Genomic DNA, 23,663 nt, shown 5'->3' with positions numbered 1-23,663 from the left:
GCCTGATAGGCCATGTTCTTTTGTACAATGCGCACACGGGTAATTGCATTCTGTTGTTAGTGTGTCTTTAAGCAATAAACCAGGCTCTTATTGAACACTTCGTTTCGTTCCTTTATGTGCTACCATTCTTCCAGTTCGACTACTTTCCATATACCATGGGTATCATGCAAAACGGTAAGCGACAAGTCTATGGTGTGACAGGTTCTCTCTTTGGAAATATCACAGCCTCTCTCAACATAAGGTAAGTGTGTATGCCCGTTATGACATTTAAATATTTTGGTTGTTTGTACGCAGTCGCGACAGGAAATTGAAACTTTTATCTAAATATTAAAATATGTTCTCTATACTTGGTCATACATTTCATGTCACGGCAAATTTCTCTAGCGTGGTATTTTGTCCTACCATAAGAACGAAGATGATTTGGACAAAGCGAAATATTTTTCCTGTAAGCCTGACGTAAGCCTGAGACACTTTTTTGTAGCCAAATGGAGTCCCGTATTCATATAATTTTGTGAGTCCGACGAAGGAGCTCTCATTAAAACTTGTCTGTCGAAAGATTGTTTTCTGTAGATGCTAGAGAAATATGACGCGCCGCTCTCAATAGATGATAATAATGTGTCTTTATAACTACAATAAGACCGATTTTGTCAGGATGGTATCTCAATGGCGACAAAGCTACGAAAGTCACTTGAAAAAATGGCTACCGGATGTTGAAGCTGCATCGAAAATCTGGATATTTTTTCTCTGCGATGATTTCTATATAAATTTACATTGTAAATGTACCTGGTACGTATATAAACTGTAGTGGTTCGTGATGTGCTTACACCGAACATACCTTAAACCACCCAAATGTAATCTTTGACTGCTCCATGTGGCTATAAATCGGTGCCCCCGAATGCGTATTAAACTACGGATGCATTTCTTTGTTGTTGGCTACTTCTTTGCTGACTCCGAGTTTCTGGCCTCTATGTCAAGCTTACGTTACCATTAACACCACAGTGATGTCTGATGAAAGTTATTCGTTTTGTCAGAGCAACGACATCACAAGAACATCACTAGATGACGCCTTTTTGATGCCTATTATAGTAATTGTGGTGATGACATTAGTGACGTGAATATTGATGGTGATGCCCATGGTGGTGACTAATGGTCTTCTGGCGGTATTCATTCAACTACTCTCGCATTGATATTGACAGTCATCGACGCATGTGTTCTACCACAGGTTTTGTTTCAGTAAGACATTCGTACAAAACTGCAAAATAAAACCTCATATTGTACCAACGTTATTTCTCACAACCCCAGAGGCGTTCAGTGCATTGCTGATGACAAAAACCACCGTCAACAAAATCTTGTGTTGCCAAATAAGGTATTTTCTAATGAGTGAAAGATCGGTCTTATTGTTCAATAAAGAAGATTGATGGTCAGTTTACGCCAAATATTGCCAATTTTTGGGACGACGACGAGAATGAGTAATATTTAAGGTAACATCCGGAAAATCAGCCGGAGCAAGTTATACATGTGACTATCACGTCGAGTTTGTCATTTTAAGCGAATATTGCATTTGTTGGTATAGTAGCCAAGACGACTATTACATACCAAAAATTAGTCCTCACGTATTGAGAACTCCATTCGATCTGGACTAGCGTACTTCTTGTCTCCTCTTGTACGAGAGCCACCAAAAGTCGGCACTGACTAAATTGTGCTGGAGGTGAGGCTAAATTTTTAAGGTGACGAGAAAGACAAGTATGTTGATATTTTGCAATGAGCAGCTGCGTAATAATTTGAAACACACTGCTCGGTACGCTTCAGGGAGCCACAGTAACCAATCGGTGTGAAGGGGCATATTCGTACAGCTGCAAATAGCGCTTGAATTTCCGATATTGGGGCTCTGCGGTTTGTTAACGCTCAACTTAAATAAAATGCAGCTACGACCTCTTGGACAGCGTGGATGAGTACTGGGGCAACCTTCTCGACGATGGAAATTTCACCGGCCCTCTTGGAATGCTGCAAAGGAACGTATGTGCCTTTTGGTTGTTGTTTGAAAGCGAATCTTTTTAAGGCAATTAGCCTTCGTTGGCTTCACTCTTATTGTGATTTGCGTGCACATTCTTTCATATATCCAGTGACCCAAGTTGTTTACTAGCTTGGGCAACTAGGTATGTGCTGGCTGCTATTTTCTTGAGCAGACAATCTGAGTCGCTGGTTATGTACCCAAACAGACAATTACGGCATAGCACGGGGCACTTGTACGTGCTCATTCTTGGGCAATCCTCCAAAATGATGTGCGAATGTGACAGAAAGGGTATGTATCTTTAATTTATTGAAGTGATACCACTCCATGCGCAAGACACCTCCCAATCAAGAGAGTGCGAGACACCTCGCAATCAAGAGTGGCCACCTCATAGATAGCCGTTGCAGCTTGGGCACTAGGGATAGTGGGGTTTGCAACGTAGTTTGCAACGTGGTGTGCAGTGATTTCAGGACACCTCCCAATCAAGAGCGGCGACCTCATGGATAGCCGTTGCAACGAAGTTGCAGCTTGGGTACTAAGGATAGTGGGCGTTGCTATGCGGTTTTAATAGGTGTGCAGTGATTTCAACAAGATGTATTCTGTAGCGGTATCATTCGGCATTGTGGTTCACAGCGATATTTACAATTTGTGTGCCTGCTGATGTGGCCATAAGGTTTCGTGGTTCACGGGTGGCATGATGATATGGCAAGGTTTATAGTAATCATCATAAAAATCATCATAACTTATAAAACAAAATATCACCAAATACACAACCATCAAAAGCTGATGTATACGTGCGCCAGCACCTAGACATCACGGTTGTTCCTGGGCACGATAAATAAATAATAATAATAATAATAATAATAATAATAATAATAATAATAATAATAATTATTATTATTATTATTATTATTATTATTATTATTATTATTATTATTACAATTATAATCATCGCTTTTTGCAGGAAGCGGACGTAGCTGTGGGGCCATTCTCCCTAAAGGTGGACTATCTACGCTATCTCTACGCGGCCGAGGCACACATATACGAGGACGTACCAATGCTGAGTGGATTAAAGAGACCCTTTTTGCCTGGCGCCTTCTCCTCCACGGATTCCTTCGAGCCAAAGGTGACCCTTCAACTCTAGTGTATTAGGAAGTGGTCAACAGTGCTGCATTTGGCAACCACACTTCAAATGAACAGGCACTCCTAATGTCTTTAGCTATAATTAGGCTCAAATAAGATGCGTGCACTCGTGAATAAGATGCGTGCGTACTCATGCGCAAACATGTGACCTCGCTCAAAGCTTTTATGTGTGCTTGGGAGCCACTTCATTGCGTTATTAAATTTTCTGTTATTTTTCTTTTTTTCGGTGATCATATCTTACTATACCTCAATGAAAACACAATAAATCACCAGCGACTATACTTAATAGGAAAGCGTCGCTGATAAATAGAGGGGTGGTTGAATTGTTGAATTGCGTGCCATAATGTCAATTCAGAACGAGCTTACAAGTCCCAAAGAAAGCGGGACATAGCACATGTCAGCAGTATCATGAATCCACGCTAGAGCAAACCGTCATAACTGTATAGTGAAGATTCTTGAGTCACAGGTCCTTTATTATATCTCCAGAAAGCTGGAATAAATGGTTCTGAGAATGAAACGTTTAAAATGAATTCATCTTGTATATCGGTACTGTTGCAAAGACTCGTATGCTTACGAGCAATTTTGATACATGTCAGTGAAAATCGCTGGTACACTAAAATATCGCTTACAGCGTGCTCCTAGTGCAGTCGTTAGTTAACTAAAACTGACAAAATTGGTAAACACTAATAAATATTACCAGTGTTCCTTCGTCTACTGGCGCGTTTATGCTGTCTTGACTTCTAGTATAGGATACCCACCGTGGTATCTTAATAGTTTTGCCATTGTGCTGCTAAGCTCGAGGTCGCGTGTTTGATCTTGGGCGCAGCGGCCGGATTTCGATGGCGGGCGAAATGCGAAAATGCTCGTTTACCTAATTAAGGTATATACGTTAAAAACCTCAGATTCTCAAAGTTAATCATCAGTTCCCCACTTCGGCGTTCATCATAATCACATCGTAGTTCTCGCATCTTAAACCCCAGAGTAAAGTGTTTGTATTGTAAAATTCTTTTTTTCGGCGTTACACTTAAAAATACCGCTCGTTCGAACTGGAAACATGCACAATATTTTTTATGCGTTTTAGCGTACGTATACTAGAATTCGCAAGCCACTGACTATAATCTTCAACTTGTGCATGGTAAATTTCCTTGCAGTGGTAGATTGTGGAAATATATATTTTAATTGTTTCTTTTTTGGCTGTAGAACACAGTTGAGGGTCAGTGTTCACGCGTAGCAGCACGCCACGCTTCTTGGAGGCCACACCCGAACTTCATCGGCACACCGCAAGGTGGCGCATCCCGAGGGAAGCGCGCGAGCGGTGCGCGGCTGCTATACACGACTTACACTTGATGTGTTCCGGCTATTTGCATACTTAGATGGCCGTCATAGTTTAGTCTTGCCTGATGTTCTTTTATTATTTGCTATTGTACTTTTCACTCAGATGATGGCGTTACTGTTCTCTTCAATGCTGGCTCTTGTGCTTCTGTCTGCCTGGTCCCTGCGTACAGCAAGGGGCCACTGGGCGACCACTGTGCAGTCGGTGTTCTGGGTCTACGTGGCGTTACTTTTACTAAAATGTAAGTGATCTCCTATGTGAGCACCGTAAGGACTACTAATAGGATTCATAATAACGAACGGAAAAGAGTGAAGGCTCACATGGCGGCTGCCTTCAGAAGGGCGCGAAAAAAAAAAACACGATCCGTGTGAAAAGTAAACGGTACAAGAGGAGCATTAAGGAATACAGAAAAACTACCAATAGCTATTTCGGATATCGACTCACCGAACATCATGGGACAACAGTCGCTCCAGTTCATAAAAGAGTGTCTCTATATTCGAAACCACGTTGCCGTTAATTCGCTCCTAAACCCCTCATTGCAGGTGCAGTTTGTGGGAGTGCTGACTGACCGTAACAATGCATGAGATACAAAGTTGGGTGAAATGTAAAAAGTACAAGTCAGGACCGAGTAGGGTGCATGAGATACGCATATGGGCCGAATGTTCTGCACTACGGCAGCGACGCTTACCTACACTGGTAGATTATCAAGAACCACGGCAGTGTTGTAACTTTCTGGACACAGTGATGTCTGAGAGCATCGTAGAAAGATATCGCTCTTCGAGAAATGCATTACACCTAACTTGCTAACGATTGCGCACGGAGCAAGTCCTTGATCTTCAAAAGAAGGGCCTTCATATGGAAAATGCGAAATGTTTTGGTCGAAACAACAGTCATTGCAGCCAGCGCTCTCAAACCTCAACCATTGTAAAAAAAAGCTGAGTAAGCATTGTTGAAAAGAACGTTCTGCACACTGAACATGCGCCGAATAGCATGGCGTCTATCTCAGTCGGACGCATGGTTAGACAGAAGCGATGATGAGCGAACTGTTCCCACGTTGGGCTAGGATCCCTAGAGCTGCGCAGGTGTTAAAGAACCCAGGCTTGTCGCGCGCACAGGTTCTCACTGCTGGTTAGCACACAGAATATAGCTCTGCAAATTGAACTGAACAGACCCGCCGTGGTTGCTCAGTGGCTATGGTGTTGGGCTGCTGAGCACGAGGTCGCGGGATCGAATCCCGGCCACGGCGGCCGCATTTCGATGGGGGCGAAATGCGAAAACACCCGTGTACTTAGATTTAGGTGCACGTTAAAGAACCCCAGGTGGTCCAAATTTCCGGAGTCCCCCACTACGGCGTGCCTCATAATCAGAACTGGTTTTGGCACGTAAAACCCCATAATTTAAATTTTTTTTGAACTGAACACGACGAAAATAACGACAAATAAACATAGAGCACTTTCTTGATTGCTTATCTCAAGAATAGTGCATTTTAGAGAAGCGCCATACCTATGATTATAAACAAAGAATGACTACGGCAAAGACAAATGTATGAAATTTATCATGTGTGTCCTCGGGAAATTTCCTCAGTTCTTGATCCACCATTAGTGTCTGGCAACTTATCCCGATGTTTTATTCATTTTTATGCATAAATCGGCCAACAGCTACAAGCACAAGACGCCTGCAGTCGACGGCTTCTCAGATCCTTTTAGCATCGTGGATGATTGGCACATTCGTCATTGGCCAGTACCTGACGGGTCAGGTGAGAGACGAATGTAGTGATCCCAGCAACCTGTAATCTTTAACACATAATTAGTTAAAGAACGAAAGGTCGGCAAGGAAACAGCACATGGGTGCGCGATCAGTTCAGCCTTTGCAGTAATTTTCTGCACATATGCGGGAAAAGGTCATACTGTTTACATGACCCCTACTCGTTGAACAATCTATGCATTCCGTAAAATGAACTAGCCTTAATTGTTACAAAATTATATCACCTGCACTCTGCCGTAATGAGGCGCAGGCCTTCTTCAAGCATCAAGACTATCAGCTGGGGTAGTTGCTGTGCTTTCACCTTTTGAGGAACAACGCCCACGAACATTTCCCAGTTACCAGCAATTCCCATGAGACGCTGATTAGCATTGCTTTGCGACGCAGCCCCAGGGTTTAAAGATGACAAATAAAAAGTTGAAGTTTAGTGAGTGAATCAGCATGGAAATATACGTATTCTACATAACAATGCTCTGTATTGGACGCAGGTCAAAGCAGCGCTGCTCATCCGCTCTCCAGCTCCCCGCATTGACACTCTCACGGAAATGCTGGCGCGGCGACCACCCATACGTCCAGTGACGCTCAAAGCCACCCCACTCATGAACATGCTTCAAGTATGTCCGATGCATTTGAGCGCAATCTTTCCTACACCTTTGATGCCGCCCGACAAAATCTGGAAATTTGTAGGCACATTTCAGAATACTCACAGGGATGGCTGTTATGTATGTGTTACGCTGATCTCCCTCCAGAAAACACGCAGCATATGCAGATAGATAGATAGATAGATAGATAGATAGATAGATAGATAGATAGATAGATAGATAGATAGATAGATAGATGTTTTCTTTCCTACCATGATGAAGACAGAATCAGTTATCAAAAAATGAATTTTATTTCATGTGTATTTTTAATAATCTGGCAAAATCTTTTTTTGTTGTCCTTCGCAGTCGATCGAAGTTTTGCCCTAAAAGTTCCGCATGTCAGTTATAATATAATAATGTTTTTCTCGGGTCTCATTTGCAGCCTTACTTAAGTGGGGCTGACCAGAATTTCAGTTTATTTGGCCTTTTCAATAATTTCTCCTGCTTTCCCCACTTCTACATCTAAACCTTACTCAGAACAAGCCGTCGCTTATCTTAAATATTAGATATCTTGATTTTTAGTTGTAAAAAAAGTAATTTCGTCATGTCTTCTTCAGACGTCCTGTTGAAGCTTCGATGATCTTTACTTTGTGTTGTAGTTCCCCTGCTGTTTTCTCAAGTGAACTTTATATAAGCTAGCCTGCGCCGGCGAGAGAGAGAGAGAAAGCACTTTATTTGCACCCGTCAGAGAGTATGGGTGATCGGGGTGAGACTCAGCTCCCCCTTTCACCGTCTACCTCCCCCCTAGACGTCGGCCGGAATCAGTTGGCTTCCGGCAGCGGCCTGGGCTTGACAGATGGCTTGTTTTTGGGCATGTTCTTCCTGGCTATGAAGGGAGGATTCCCATGACTCTTTGTTCCCATGTAGACCGTTTAGCGCTGCGCAAGCCCAGAGCATGTGATTTAGGGTCGCTATGCCTTCACAGTTTTTGCATTTCGAAGAGTGCACCTCAGGATGCCATTTGTGTAGGATATACGGGTTTGGGAAGGTACCCGTCTGCAGTTTTCGCCAGATTACTTCTTCCTTCTTTGTGAGAGATCTATGTAGGGGAGGAAAAGTTCTCCTGCCCATTCTATAGTGTTGTAGAATTTCTCTGTATGTGGTTAAGTCGCTTTTTGGACAGGGAGTAGTATGCCTGCGCAGGGGCCCGGTGTGTAAGTCCTCGGGCGACCTCGTTGGCGATCTCGTTCCCTGTGAGTCCACTATGAGCGGGCGCCCATATTATTCTAATTAGGTCATTGGGTACGTTATCCTAGCCTGCTTGCAGAATTTTGGCGGCCTCTTTGGACACTTTCCGGTGTCATAGGCTTTGATTGCAGTTTTAGAATCGGTGATGATTATTCTGGTTGATGGGTTTGTGATTGCCAGGGCAATCGCCGCCATCTCTGCCTCCTCTGGTGAAGAGTGTCTCACGCTACAGCTCGAGATTAGCTCGCCTTTGTCGCTCACTACCACTGCAGCGTAGTGCCCTTCTGGGTACTCTGTCGCATCGGTGTACACTACTCCTTGTTTTTGGAGGAGGGAGCTTTGGAGTCTTTGGACTCTGCTTCTCCTGCGTTCGTCGTTGTATATTGGGTGCATGTTTCTTGGGATGGGGGGTATTCTTAACCTGTTGGCAATTTCTTTGGGGATGGCGGTTATCCCCTCTCGCGATTCTGGATTCCGGTAGCCCAGTAGTATCTTTGAAGAACAGCTGCTCTCAGAGCTGCACAGGTGGCTCGTGCTTGGCACGCGCTCATGCCATTGCTCCCGCGTTCGAAGTTGTCGTTTGCTTCCACAGCTGTCTGCGCTGGCACTAATCATTCCAGCGTAGAATTTCACTTCTGTCGTCGTAATGGTGAGGCATAGGCGTATCTACCGGGGGGGGGGCAAAGGGGGCGCTTGCCTCTCCCCTGTCAAAATTGGGGGGGGGGGCAAAGTATGTCATCCCCCCCCCCACTTCGGAAGGCGGGCACTTTCGGCTGCATGCTGGAATGTGCAACAAAACTACAGCTGAAGCAAAATTTTTCCCCTTAATAGAGTGGCCACGTAAGTAATGTTTTTCTTTACGGCGTATATCATGCTTGGGTAGCGAGAATTGTCATTTGTACATTTTCGGGAATGCGCTGTAGCGGACGACGCGGGGGATTTGTCATACACGCTCGCGTTGTGGAGATGATTTGGCGCTGGGCAGGTCCGCCCTAACAAATGTCAGCTCGCGCTACTTACATGATACCCAGTTTTTGGGACCACTATATCCGCATTTGAAAACTCAATCAGCTTGCTATATTTACCTGTGGGCGAGGGGGTGGTCCGGATAAAATATTACAATCAGCCGCGCCCAACCACTGGTGTGCTTTCAGCATGAAATCGTTGGATTATAAAATGAAGGAACTGCTTAATCTCTGTCCAGAAATATTCTACATAGCTTTGCAGTCTGAGTATCTTATCACCATCATAAACCTAATGAAACCTCTTACAGGTGTAACTGTCGAATTTAGCTCTGTAATCACGACTTATCGCAGATATTTTCGTGCAAATGATCTCGGTCGAGCTTGCAGAGCCATTTCAATACATGTAACTTGAATTTTTTATTAGGGCATATGTCACTTCCGACTTTGTCGATTTCATTTTCAGGCTGTTTCTAAATGAAAGCTACACTATTACGTGTTTCCCGGCAGGAGGAAAAACAGCAGATATTTAATATTTTGAAGAAATGAGGGCCACTTTTGCTGACCTGTACTGAAAATTCGTTCTGTGTAGGTTGCTTACATTCCCTGAAAACAGTTACTGAACAGTCGATTTCACCCAATTTTTATAAGTTATAAACGGCATTTAGTTTTTTTTTTCTTCCACTATCCTCGGTAAATTAGGCTGGGCACGGTGTACTTATTTATTCTAAGTACGAAGCAGTGTTCTGAGTGACGAGCGATAAATGTTAATTCTGTGTAGGTTTATTACATCCTTTGTAGAAAGTTAATCATTCAAGCGTTCCAGGGTGTCATACTGCCGCTAATGGGAACGTTTCCAAGGCTTCTAAAACAACAGCAGGGGATACGGTTGAAATTCTGTGAAAATATACAGAAGTGTAATGCGTTGAGAAACTTTCAGTTTCCTGCTTGAAATGCAATTGTTGCGAATAATATATTAACCTGTCGTTTTTCCATGTGTTTCCGCGCATCATACGAGATTCGTAGTTTGTTTCTCGGTGTTCTCGGTGAGCTAAACAAGGCATCTTGTTTATATCTGGGGAACATTAGAGGCATGGTATGTGTATTGTGTAGGCAATGTTCCAAATGGGTCGGTTGAACGCGTATTTTCTAATAGACTACGTATACACGGGGTCCATAGCGTTATTTGTCTGCTTAGCGAGCAGTGTAAAACTTAGACGTCTGCATTGGCATATTTACAACTACAACTGAAGTCAACTTTTGGGAACATATTGTCGCGGCAACACCAACACTTTCGTAACAATATACAGGGGGAAGAATATGCAAAGTTTATGTGCGATGGTAAATTCGTGTTTATCAAATGCAGCTTTGAAAAAAAATTGTAAGGAAATGTTCGAAAGTATCACGCTGCTACTATTAGATAGGTTTCAAAATGTACCAAGATAACTCTGCGTTTCAGATATTTCATACTTTGAAGGAATTAGTAGTATTTAAGTGCGATGTGTCGCGTAGTTTAAAAATTCTGGCTTGTTTAGAAGTGTTACGAATAATTATTGAGCCCCCATCTTTCTTCTTTTTACTTTTTCATGCGTGATACATTATGTTTGCCTGGTGTCCTAAATGAACTAAATAAGGCGGCTTCGTTATGTTTAGTGACTGAAAGGACAGGTTAATGGTGGCGTGTAGGTGAAGTTCAAAGTAGATGGGCATTTGGGGATTTCGTGATAAATACGTATACAAGCACTCTACGAGTGTTACGAGCGTGTCTAAAGAGCAGGGAAGGATTGAGTCCGCTGCCCTGGCAGAACTATGAAATCCACGAAGACCAAACTTAGTGAAAATTGGTGGTACGCTATGGAAACTCTCTGTGCAACGTTAAATGCGGTTTGATTGTGATATGGCATCTATCAGCTACGCCTCCAAGTGTCCCGACATATCTGTAGGCTACAACAGGTTTATATTTTGTGGAAAATGGAGGAGGGATGGGGTAACTGCAATGTGGGCCAAAATTTTGGCGTTCCTGGTCAAATTAGAAGTGTTGCATACAATTACTGAGCCGTCGTTTTTCTTTCCCTATCTTCAGGCGTCATAACACGTTCCGACTTGGTTTCAGCAATGTTCTCGGTGAACTAAACAAGCCATTTTGTTTCTATTTGGCGAACATAAAGGACGCGTTATGGGCAATATGTTGGTAAACTTCAAAGACAGGGGACTATAATTATGACATTTGCAGTAAATTACGCATGCAAGTGATCCGGAACTTTATGAATGTGTTTTGCGAACAAAGAATATTTATGTCGTTGGCCTGGCAAAACTGTGAACTCAACTGATATCAAATCTAGCAGAAATTGAGTGGGGGGGGGGAGCGTCGGGGAGAGAGGGAGGGAGGACACCAGGGCAAATGCTATGGCGAAGTAACATGCGTGTTGATGAATTACTGGCTTTTAAAAATTCCCAACAAGCTGTGCTCCAAAGCATTACATGCGGGCAAGGTTTCAAACTGAACAGCCGTATACGGGCAACGATATAACGCATGCGATATAATTACAAGAAACGAAAAGTTTCATTGCAACTGTTCAAAAGACAGAGCATTGCTGAAAGTCGGGCTGTAATTTTCCAAGGTCGCCCACATTTGTTGTCTTTTTTCTTAGGGAATATTGCAAGTAAGTTTTGTTGATTGCACTTCGTTGAGTATAACCTCGACAATACTACTACTTAAGCTAGTGATATATTTGTATTGTAGAGTTAAACAGTACAATTCTCTGTTTAGTTATTAAAATTGTTTATTAGCAAATGTTCGTTTTTTTATGTGCGCTGCACTGCTGCTACTGGGCGGGATCTGGGACCTCTGTGACACACTCATTGCCTTTTGCCCCTGCGTCACCTTGATATTTTATATAGTTGGAAGAAATGAATGTTAATTCAGATAATTTTTCCGGCCCCAGTGTTCGCCGTGTGTGATTGATAAACAAGCATATGCCTGTTATATATAAAAAATACTGACAGACGCATGGCCAGGCTTGCTCACTTATTGTAATGGTGAACCCACTACCGGTGAAACCATGATTACGTGCAGCTGTACTTCGCATCTTTGTGTGGAGAGCATAATTAGGTGCACGGCGAACTGGTCTCGGGCATCACAATATATATATATATATATATATATAGAGAGAGAGAGAGAGAGAGATCAGATTGTTACGCGGTTTGCCCCTCCCCCCCCCCCCCCCCCCCACACACACACACGAGAAATACTTGGTACGCCCCTATGGTGAGACCGCCTTCACGTGGGTATAAGCCATTGCTTAAGGGGGTATGCGCCATTCATTGTCCTACGTAATGGACAGATTCAATTTTGCAGAAATTTAATCCACCTAGAATGAACGCGCTCGGGAAAGGGCTCGTTGTCGAAGTGCCGATTCTAGCGATAAGCCCAGGTGAAACGTCAGCGAAGAGCCGCGGACCCCGAGTTGAGGGAGCGCGATGTTGAGGCCAAACGCCAGCGTCGTCTAGCCCCCCAGGAAGCCGACAACGGTGGTGCACGCCTCGGTAACGCTAGCGCCAACTTCCCCGCGGTGACGGCCATGTTTAAACGCGAGTTTCTTAACCGGAACTTCGGAGCCAGCTGCAGTACATGTGACCGGTTGTGGTTCGAGCACAACGTGGTTCGAGCACAACGTGGTGCTCGTCAGTGCAATTCGTTCAGAGGAACACCAAAGAAGCACATGACAAGCTTCGCTTACCCCCATTTCCTCGACAGGGGAGGGGCTACAGATGTTTTTTCTTGCATCGCCTCTTCCGTTGTACTTAGCTTTTCCTCCGACCACCTGGCTGTCGCGGAAGTTTCATCCACATGGGTTAGTATTGATAGAATTCACAGACTATGTGCTTTTCAACTGCAACCATAAGCCGAAGGATATCACTTCAGCAACGTGCTATTTGTACTCGAACCTATTTTTATTGAAACTAAGCGTTTTTCTTTTACCTAATCCCTTCAGCTTTAGTGTACGCATGCGAGTCTTCTTTCTCTCCGAATCGATGACTTATATAGCTCTTAATGTTACGCACTGCATAGGTGTGTAAAATGCAGGTGCGTAGAATGTAGAAAGCTAGCATCAGTAAATACGACTAATCGAATGCAAAGTCGGACAAATTTGCACTTGACGTAGAGAAACATTGGAACGTGTTCACTGCATACGCGTCTCATTTACCTGTGGACCACACTCTACTGCTGCACAACGTCTAGTCTCACAAAGAATACCGGGCTATTGTTTCTTGCCAGGCTTTTGAATTTTACTTTAGTCTTCAGCATATCTTAAGTACCCCATATATGTGATCTCGCTGATGCAGCTATCCGGCCTGGAGTCTTATCGAGCTCTGCATGGACGCATCGTACGCATGCGCGGCGAGCTGTCGCAAACCGAGGTGTACTCGCTCCGCACGCTGCGTCAGGTGGTCGCCGGCGAGACGGTGCTCATCATGGACGCCACGGGAAACCGCGTTTTCGTGGCGCCCCACTGCGACACCCTGCAACCGGCTTACTTCCACGTGTCCCGACAGCGCATCGAGACGGCCGACTTCGTGTGGTACATGAACAGGCGTCTGGATCCCCGACTGGTCGCGGCAATGAATCGCAGGTGTGTCCCGGATAAAAAAAGATTACCGTTTAGACGCTCTCATATATGCACAACAAACCCACCAGTGCAGCAAACAACAGATGATGGAAATATGTTTTTGGGGGTAATATCGAGAGGCATACGAATTAGAAGCATTAGCAGAGCTATTCCAGTTTGCCATTCCTTTCTTTTACAATCATATGGAGCAAATTGGTGCAGAAGGCAAGCGAACAGTTTTTTTTTTATATTTTAGTACGTAAGATGGAACTACATCTTCACTTCTTTTACCAGATACCTAATTACCTAAAATACCAGGTTTTGTTTCACCTATTCTTATCGGTATTTATGTGCATCCACTTGTAATTTAGCCCTGGTGATGTTTGTCTTTGACGCTGGCTGCCACTACACAGGAAATTGAACGCCTATTAGGCGAAAAATTCGGATTAGTGCCCGAGAACATATGTAAGGCTTTAGCAATAGAGGATAGTGTTAGCAATGATGTAATGAATAGTTCCCATTAAATAAATGGGGATAATTTAAGTATTTTAGAGGCCATCATCAAAGTCTCTGAAGCTCTCAGAAGTTACAGAGAACATGATCAACAGACTGATAGACCATGAAATAGATAATCGACAAACGTCCGAACGAAATGGCTGAACTTTCAAATGGAAAAGATGACTAGAGGCGAATTGAGGACATTCAAAGTTATAAAACAAGAAAACTAGAAATAAGCGCGAAGCAAATTAAATAAAAGTAGGGCGATGGTGTCACCTATTTACGAGTAGGTTACATCTACTAAGTTTTACAGATGAATTCTATACTGATGTGCACAGTACACAGAAAAGCCACGGAACCTAGAATATACATAGTGACAAAGGAACAATAGTTCCACATACAACGAAGGATAATGTGAGAAAAGCTTTTCAAGATAGCCGCAGCGGCAATGCGGCAAGAAAAGATGAAATAGGAGTGAATCTGATACACTATGAAAGATATATTCTGCTCCAGAAGCTTCATACGCCGTGACTCGCGGTTTTATTTGTAGAAGAAACATAACAAATAAAAATGTAATATAGTTGAAAAAGAAGGGACATGTTAACGTATTCGATAATTATAGACACATTACCTTTCCTTCAGTACACAGAAAACATTCCGAAGATAATTTCGAATACAATTAGGGCAACAATTGATTTCAACTAGAACAGGCAATCAGCTGCTTTACAAGGGTATATTAGATAATGGATTGCACCGTTGTCAATAATTACGTAGTATTCCTAGAATGCACTACATGCCTTCGCCAGCAGGCGCACTGGTATCGTGTGCCCGAGTACCCATAGATAGCCATCATAGCGCGTGCCACATTTCCTTAGGCAACCGCGCGTGCAGTCGGATAAATTGAGGTATAGATGGTGGAGTTTTCGCGTGGCGTGACGCAGACTAAGTGAAAGCTACCGGCACTGTCAAGGACAATTTCTCTGTACTGGAAGCTCGGAATAAAGCACACCCCTAAATAATGAGCTTGACTAGAAAAAGATGCGGGAACATAACGTTTCCAAACGTATAAAATATTTGAAATTACTTTTCACTGTCTAAGCTTCTTTACATCTTTTGATGCAAAGAATCTATTTACAGATGGTGCTGCACGCCGACTTCTTAAATCATCGGCTAATTGCCAAGCAAAACGTTGAAAACAGTAAACCTTAAACTAAGACACGTATCGATGTTCACAGGATCCGATGGCTGGTGGAAGGAGCCGTGCCGTTCATGCATCACCACGAGATATTCCGGAAGCCGGCAACCTGCTTCCTCGACCAGCACGGAGGAAGCGGAAGGGAAGCGGCGGCCGTACAGTACGAAGTGCTGCATCTTGAGGACGTCGAGGCAGCCTTCCTAATTCTGCTCTGCTTGCTGGCATTTGCCACTACAGTACTCCTCTTCGAATTGGCCTTCCACAAGGGTTCCGCGCTGAAAAAAAAATGATGCTAGGAATGTGCAGTGATGACAGACAACGTGACTGTTAACGACATTTACTAGACGTGGTTGTATTCTTGCCTTGTCAGCAAGCTGATCGGTTAGTTAGTGCAGATTGCGCAAATATCACATCGGTGCACCTCTATGAGCCTGCGAACCTAATTCAGCAATGAGAGCAAGGAATTGTAGAACCTACTCCTACCCGTCGTGATCGCATAGTAGCCTTCGCATTGCTTTTCTGAGCCCGGGGACGCAGCAGTAAATTCCGACCTCGATGGTAGCATTTCTATGCCAGCGAAATGTAAAAAAAAGTGCTTCGTGCACGTTAACGAACCTCCGGTGGTCTAAATTATTCTGGAGTCCCCACTACGGCGTGCCTTATGATCATGTCGTGGGCTTGGCGCGTAAAGCGCCATAACAAAGGAACCTACTCGTCTCAAACATGGGCTAAATCTTACCATGTTACTGTGTTGTGCGTAAAGCCGGGCGTCATTTTGAAGGTGTTCACATAGGCGTAACTTGGTGCTGAACGATCCATAGGCACGACTCCTGTATATCACATCTTCTTGTGCAGGTAACCCACTTTTTGTTACTTCCTTTCTTATTCAAGCTGAGGATTATACAATGTAATATGCACTTAACCTAGAACGATGGTATGGTAATGCTTTATTTAGAGAAGGTAGGTTCATCGGCCTATTAGGGGTAATGGAGTTGGGGAATTGGGAGATGAGGACAAGGCCAGCCACCGACGAATGCTTCCCCGCATGGTTACACCATGTGGAGAATTCCAGATTGCGCAGCAACGGCGAACAGCGCTCGCAGGATATTGTCGGCCTCTGCCGAGGGATGATTAATTTGTAACTTCCAGCAATATTATAATTAGCTGAACACATGCAATCACTAGGTGATCGAACCTACACGCTTTATATTTCATGCCTGGCGCTTAGTTGCATTAACCATCATACGTTTTGTAACAGAAGGCATTCTTTAACATCGACATATTTCTCATGAACAGCAGCTTTTCCCGCTGAAATGTTTACAGAATGGAGGAAAGTACAATAAGTTTTAAGCATAATAGTGCACAAGGAAAGCTAGAAGCTTTGCGAAGATGAAGCATTACCTCTCACTATTGCTTACTAAAACAAATACGCACGCTCCGTGCGATCGCAGTGTCGGAAGGACCTAGCTACTACATAAGCAAGGAAAGTACGAACAGCTAAGTCTGCGGTTCTTGGTGTGTGTGCACAGCACGTATTTTTATGTTATCAGGAATAAAAGAAGACTTGAACACAGTGTCAGCACAGTCTACTAGTACACAGCACTTCATCCAACATTCTTAATGATAACCAGGAATTAGAGACACCAACCATCGCCAAAGACTTTCAAGAAACGGCGCCCAAACTTATCGACGCAATGAATGCGAGTTTGCTGGTTCCAATCCAGAACGTGGTGCCGTCTGCTTTTTTTTTCTTTAACTCAACTCAGCAGTACGCTGTTATTCTGTTTCATTTTTGCCCATGCTAATTAGCAGTTCTCCGTGCACCCAACGCTTGGCAAGCTAGTTTCTTCACATTCTGTCCTCATTGAAAGGCGGCTAGCGTGCCTAATAATTGTAACTGCAACTTTCAGCTGAGCTCCAGAATGCCAATTTTCCTGCAGTGAAAAAGTAGGCGTGAACAAAGGCACAGAAGCAAACACGACAATCACTTAATGAAAACTGAAACCTATACTCAAAAGAACAAAGTACCAATAAAAAAAGTGCGCTGCTTGCACTAGTGGTGCAAGTCTGGAGTAAACCGCGGAGCTGGGGATCGACCTAGGTTCTGCCAGGTTTTACTAGCCTTGGCGTGTTTAAAAGCAGCGGCTTCGGCGTGATACTCTAGATTAGTACGCAATCGCTGCATTTGTTCCCGGCTGGCCGACACGACGAGGTTCCAGCTGAGCGGCTTCGTCTTCGGAACTTTTGTACTTCCTCGGCCGTCCCATGAACATTTGCTCAGTGCCAAGTCTGCGAGAGTTGGGTGTGTCGCCGTCGCTGCGACCTGATCTTTATAATCAGTGTGATGTAATGGCCAAGCTTCACAAAGTGTGGTCATCACTAAGCAAGCTAAGAATTGCGGCGTCAGGCAATGACATGGCTGAGAGAAGCTGGGTAAGTGATTGCTAGGCGACCGCATTTACCGAGTGGGCCTGCTGGAACGCGGTGTCGGCATTGCAACGCGGTGGAACGCGGTGTCGGTGTTGCAAGCTGCGCTATGCAACGCGCAGTGAGGCCATCGCTGGCGCAGCGGCGGAGGAGCATTGCCGGAGTTAAGCGAGGAGCAGCTTCAACTCTGCGCCGTCGCTGGGCTATGGCTTCCTCGGCTCTCTGTGCAGGACCAGCTCGACGCCGGTGATTGTATTCTTGTTTGGCCAAGTGTCGTAATTCTCGGTAAGCGGCCTCTTTGTCGGGGGGTGCGGTACTTCCTCGGTCTCCCCATGGCTGCTACTACCACCCGCACACTAGCAACCCCGCCTTCACACCTGCTACACAGAACGATTGTGGCTAGCGGAGCAGACGCGCTGCACGCAGTGTCTGGGCATGGAGTCTTGCAAAGCTATCGCACAGCTGGTATAGGGTTGCTAGGCAACGCAGTGACGTCATATCTCGGCGAGATTTTGCGGCTCGCGGCACAAATTACGGCCGGCTTAAACAGCTACGCTGTTAAAAGTCATATTGTGCGCGCCCGTACTCAAACCAAAGTCTACGGAACGAAACCATTTTCTCTATAAAAGCTTTTAAATAAGGAGAGAGGAATAGCAGCTGTCATGGTGGTGTAGTGACTATGGCGTTGTCTTGCTAAGCCCAAAGGTGCGGCATCAAATCTGGGCGGCGGCGGCTAAATTTTGATGGGGCCTAAATGCAAAAATGGCCGTTTGCCGGGCATAGGGTGCAGGTTAAACAAGCCGAGGTGAACGTTATGATCATTCAGAGTCATCCACTACGACGTGGCTCATAATCATATCGCGGGTTTGGCACGTGAAAGCCCAAAATTTACTTAACGTTTTATTCACATAGCAATTATATGGAAACTCCAGGCGTGTTTCCGCCGTCGGCGTCACCGTGATGTCCCGTATAAAGTGCAACGCCGATCACATCATGGTCGCAAGTCGTATGCTGTGGACGCAAGTGAAAACGTACGAGGATGAGCCGAGGATGGTGGCTCGTTCTCGTGCGCACAAGGCAACCAAAGGGGGAGAGGGGGGCAGATACGTTTTACTTCGGCGGCGGCTGCCTATGGCGCGGCTGAGCGCGACCGCGCGCGCCCTATCTTGAAAGCAATCTGCGATGGGGGACAGAGTCTTGGTTAGCCGAGAGCTCATCTGTGCGCTGTCCTCTCGCCACTTAGTTCGCGTTGAAGCGAGAGGCAGCACGAAGGTCAATTCGCTGGTTGCTTCTGCCGCTCTTTCTCGCACCAGCATGTTGAACTGTCCACGGTCATCCGCCGTCACTGACTGATATGGGTTTGTTTTCCATGTGTTTACATGACACCATGCTTGTTAATTTAGTTAGTACAAGAATATTTACGAGTTTGTACAGCCGATAAAACTACTATGCGGTCTAATATCGTATATTAGCCCATTTTGTGCGCGGCTGATTGTTTCCATCCGGATTACAGTGACAAGCAATCCATTGTCCGCCATAAGCGGTGCGCTGGCGCAACATATTCTTCCGATTCGTCCGCTTTCGCCGACCGTGGCGCTAAACCTCTGCCAGAAATGCCTAAGCCTAGATTATAATGGGGATGGCCAGCAGTATGCAACGCACTGGTAAACACCAGGCCAGTCAGGATGGAAGGTGACTAAAGGCAATCGAAAGCGAGAAGATGTGCCACTCGTGTATTGTTTACGCACGGACGCGCACCCGTGTCTCTTCTACTGCCTATTATGATATTACCGCGTTGGTTATGCCGCGCTGGTCATCGGCCAAACATATTAGGTGAAACCGCCCGGAACTCGAATTGTCGATGATATGTGTAGCATTATATGGCGGTTGGTGTGGTGCAGAATGTATATGTTTGTATATGTGCATGTCTCTGCTCGTAATCCTCCCTCCTATAGAAACAAATAACGCACACTACATCAATATAGCCCACACAGATATCATTACCACGCATAACACATTCCACACCACGTCGACAGCCATATAATGCTACGCGTTATCTTGAACAATTCCCGTTCAGAGGCATCTCTGGAATTTTTTTTCAGTATTATACAGCCTTTGAATTTTATGTGTCTTTAATTCTTCGTATCAGACGTGCCAGCTGAAGATAACTTCTCCATCCACCTGTTATGAAAGGCTACACTACAGATAGCTTATTCTGTTCACGCAGAAATTCATGGAAAGAGTGTGCGCCCACTGAAACATTTTTACACTAGATAAGGTGGGTAAAATACACAACGTTTATAATACAGGTAACAAACAGGTTTTGGAACTTAATATGACAATGACTCTTACACCGTGTTGAGTAGCATTTCACTCGGTACTCGAACTCTTCGACCGTATTAATGCGAAAACATTATATGGCTCATCAAGCGGAAAATCTCGCAGAAGGGCGAAGATGCTGCAAAACGTCACGCGGTCACAGCCAATCAACGGCAGGTGGGCGCCGCGTGGGGCGCTGGTTTCCTTGAGGCACCACTCGATGCCGCTCACCTCTGCGCATCCGGCGCACCAGCTGGCGCACCAGCTGGCGCCGGCCGTACGGAGGACAGAAAAGAAAAGAATCGTAAAGCTCACCTTCTCGCTTAGCGGTCATCGCAAGCGTTTCCCGGTAAATGTACCGGTCGAATAAGCTGCAGTGGCAAGGAAGCAGGAACTGCGTAGCTGGTCTATATATAGCGCCACTCGTAGAGGAGTTGCCAGTCGGTGCGGCGATTTCACGGAGTTCAGTAGTGCGCTCCGATGGACGTACCTTTAACTTCGACTTCTCCTTCAGTTGTTGCGCCCAGCTCATTTGGACTTCCACGCAAGAACGCGTACGAGGTCGAGTCGTCATTGGAGAACGTCGCAATGCTATCGCATTCATCCAAATAAGTATACCTAAGTGCCCTTGAATTTGTAATAGCAGAAAGGACAACATCGACATGGAAACGTTTCATGTTCTTTTTGAAGCCGTGCAATAGATCGGGCACATACGACGTCGCAGCCACCCTACTGCAGGTCTCATCTTTTACAGCTCAAGGGGGACACGACGAAAACATACACTTGCACTATAGGACAACAAGATTCTTGTATAGCGACAAGGCGAAGGAAAACTTCTCCCTATCCGTCCCCCGCTAACTTATATGCTGGCAAAATCAATGAGCCTTGGCATTCGGCTCATCGCTGCCTCAAACCCGAAGGCTTAAAACCAACGATGACAACCGGCATGATTGCGCCGTCAAAATTATGTGCACATGCATGCACTCTGGGCGTTTTGGATGCGGAAACTTATTGGCTTGGAGCCGATATACGGGAAAAGAAGACATGAGATGGTGTGATGTTTGAGGGCATGAGAAGGCAATTTTTTTACCCGGTTGGTCGGAGAACCACAGCATCTGCCGCGCCCAACATAACTGTCCCACTCATCACCAGAGGGGTGACGAACTGTTCCTTAGCAGATAAAGAACTGCCACCACTCTATGCTCTCTCACGCTGCCCCTTTCGAATTCTGACCGAACTCAATGCTGCCTTCGAAGATTTAGTGCGGGCCAGAGCATTTATAGTAATAGAGCTACCCAAGTGGTAGTCATGCGCAATTCGCAATCCGTGGCAGTACTCGTTCGTGGAAGGGTACCGATAGGCCCTGAAGCAACAATAGCGATATGAGACACGTCACAATGGAGAGACCTGTCGAGGGGGGTATTCTGTAAGTGTTCATGCACGTAGTGGACATGTTCATTTTCTCTGCTGCTGAAGTTCTTATGTGCCTCGGATGGGGCACGCACAAGAAGGACGCAGACAACCCCAGCCAATCATCTCTTCAGCACAAGATGAAATGGACATGTCATCTAATTGGACAGTTAAACACGGTGATAGAAAAGAAACAGTAAACCAGTTACAGAAACCACTTCTTATTTTTTAACCTGCACCTAACTTCATTCTTGAAATGCCTGCATCGGGCCGCCGCCGCTGTTGCATCAAAGCCATGACATCATTCTCAACGAGAGATGAAGAATGCAACTCAATACGATGGCACGTATTCAGAAGAGTGCTACCGGTAAAGCGACGACGAGACCTCAAAGCTGCTTCCTACCGGCTCAGTGCGAACGCGATGTATACATATATACGTCGCAAAGGATGGCACAACTCTCTCTAAATTGTTCTTACCCTCCAAGGGCCTTGCCCTGACTACAGCTTTCTTTATAGCTTTAGAGTCTGCTCTGTAAAGCATAATAAAGCATGCGCTATTACATTGCCCTCTCTGAACAACTGGTATCTTATTCAAGCCAAAGGCATTCTGCAACACTCTCTAATGAAATGTTAACAAACTCTTATTCATTCTTCCTTCCTCCTGAACGCAGTTGAAGCAGATGAATTCGCACTTTTAAGCATCTCGCTGCGCTACAATCTCTTTCAATGAACGTGTTTTGCTTTCTGCTGCGGCCTAGTGCATCAAATGGTCTGCAGCTTATAAAACAGCCATTTGTTTCCGGGCACAAGATATATTGGTTTTCTTTTTGTGGATACCCTCACGTTGACGACAGCCTTCAGGTTTCTTCTCTTTGTGATGAAAAACCACTTTTCTGTAATATACTATAGTGGCACTAAGCAAGTCACATTTTCGTATTTTGATGGAATAAATGTTACATAAACCAGATCGTCCATGGCATATTTCTGAAACTACTTTTTGCAAAGTCTCTACTCATACAAATATATTTTCATGTGAAATGGCTACCGGGAAAAATGCAACCTAATGTGACATGATGTCAGGCTAAAGATCTTGGCCCATGCCATCGTCACAATTTTGGTTTTCGGAAGTCTGTTTATCGGTGCTTCAGGTAGAGCTTGATGGTACAGCCTTCGTTACAAACTATTAGCTTGAGAACAAAAAAAATACAAAAACAAGAAAAGACTGGTCAACGATGAGTGGACAGCACAATGCTCTTCCACTGCCCGCTATAACTGTTTCCATCTTTGGCTCTTTTTTTTCATAAAAATTTCTGTGTAGACAAACGGCTTTTGCTACGCTACAACTACCTAAACTATATACCCAGTGCAATCCCACTGTTAAGAGCCTCACTGACTTTATTGGGGCCTGTGATACTAGGATCATTAGTAAATGCAAATACGCGTTCAATATTCAGGCCTCACTCCGTCGTCGAATGAATAGCGCAGTCAATTGCAGTCCTGTTGACCCTTTTGTTAAGCGTTCTGGCGTTCCGCATCGCCAGTTGTCGCAGTGTCTCCGTTGACGGTCGAATACTAATGACGAAAACATGCTAGGCAAGTATCCAACTGCATGCGAAGCAACTGATGGCACCACCGACAACGAAGACCATCACAAGTTCACGCGGCACATCAACGCTCGCTTATATTTGTTTGACATGCCAAGTTTCTCTGAGAGCAAAGCACGTTCGCACATAATGATCGTTTCACGGAAGAACGCTGATACCTTGGGGGGGAGGGGTGCCGGTGAGATTGGGAGTCTTAGGGAAACATGAAACGTCGTGCTCCGTCTTCAAACACAGCACTCATCCAAGATGTTTGCTTTCCCCATTTTTACAGAAGCCACGGGCCGCATCTTGTGCGTCCGTATTGAGGACTGTTTCGTTGATGGCGATGCGAACTTTTAACCCTTGTTTGGAAAGGGATGTGAAGGATATGCATATATTTCTATTCTTCTTGAAGTTTTCGGAGTTCCTTGCACACTTTATTGCCTTCATTGATTAGATCGTCTCCGCAACCATCAATGCGGCTGTGCGAAAAACAGAAGTGTTGCCCGCGGATATCGATGCAAAAGATGGCTTAGCATGCTGCCGATAGAATGAATTGCTTGGTGAGTCTGTTGTCATTGT

At 44.9% G+C, this 23,663-nt stretch overlaps 1 protein-coding gene across 1 annotated transcript; it reads left to right on the top strand.

Moving 5' to 3' along the window:
* Nucleotides 1–140: 140 nt before the first annotated feature.
* LOC125940396 (glutamate receptor-like) lies at nt 141–16,142 on the top strand. The gene is made up of 8 exons (XM_049656500.1): nt 141–241; nt 1,926–2,016; nt 2,976–3,137; nt 4,593–4,728; nt 6,146–6,243; nt 6,737–6,862; nt 13,387–13,673; nt 15,383–16,142. Exons 1-8 carry the CDS (start codon nt 156–158, stop codon nt 15,630–15,632), a joined length of 1,236 nt encoding a protein of 411 aa, XP_049512457.1. The 5' UTR covers nt 141–155; the 3' UTR covers nt 15,633–16,142.
* Nucleotides 16,143–23,663: the final 7,521 nt, after the last annotated feature.

The sequence above is a fragment of the Dermacentor silvarum genome, chromosome 9 (genome assembly GCF_013339745.2).
Source record: "Dermacentor silvarum isolate Dsil-2018 chromosome 9, BIME_Dsil_1.4, whole genome shotgun sequence".
In the NCBI taxonomy this organism is placed as follows: domain Eukaryota; kingdom Metazoa; phylum Arthropoda; class Arachnida; order Ixodida; family Ixodidae; genus Dermacentor; species Dermacentor silvarum.
The sequence above is the reverse complement of the archived record's forward strand: the minus strand, read 5'-3'. Positions and strand labels throughout refer to the sequence as shown.